Here is a 215-nt window from a genome sequence, read left to right as displayed (position 1 = left end):
ATGGTGGCAGTGTTGAGCTTATTGTAAGCATGAACGATACGCCACTTGCCATTCGGCTTCCGAACACAAAACGTGGGTGTCGAATGGGGAGACTTGCTTTCACGCACCATTCCTGCGTCGTGCTTCGCACGGAAAAGGCGTCAATGACGTAGCACTGCTCCTAGGACAGGGCCCGTTGGCGTGTTACGCAGTATTTGGCTCCCGGAACTATGGCA

At 54.0% G+C, this 215-nt stretch overlaps 1 protein-coding gene across 1 annotated transcript in view; it reads left to right on the top strand.

Annotated features, from left to right (window-relative positions):
- Window positions 1-209: 209 nt before the first annotated feature.
- The window catches only part of PHALS_10437 (hypothetical protein L916_09345), a gene marked incomplete at both ends in the record, with an annotated part of 1,872 nt that continues 1,866 nt past the window's right edge, over window positions 210-215 (top strand). Inside the window, one exon of the mRNA XM_024725860.1 lies at window positions 210-215. This exon is cut by the window's right edge and continues 1,866 nt beyond it. Within this exon, the coding sequence (XP_024576594.1) occupies window positions 210-215 (6 nt within the window).

The sequence above is a fragment of the Plasmopara halstedii genome (assembly GCF_900000015.1).
Source record: "Plasmopara halstedii genome assembly, contig: Scaffold_470, whole genome shotgun sequence".
In the NCBI taxonomy this organism is placed as follows: Eukaryota; Oomycota; class Peronosporomycetes; order Peronosporales; family Peronosporaceae; genus Plasmopara; species Plasmopara halstedii.
Note: the sequence above shows the minus strand (reverse complement) of the source record. Positions and strands in the feature narration are given on the sequence as shown.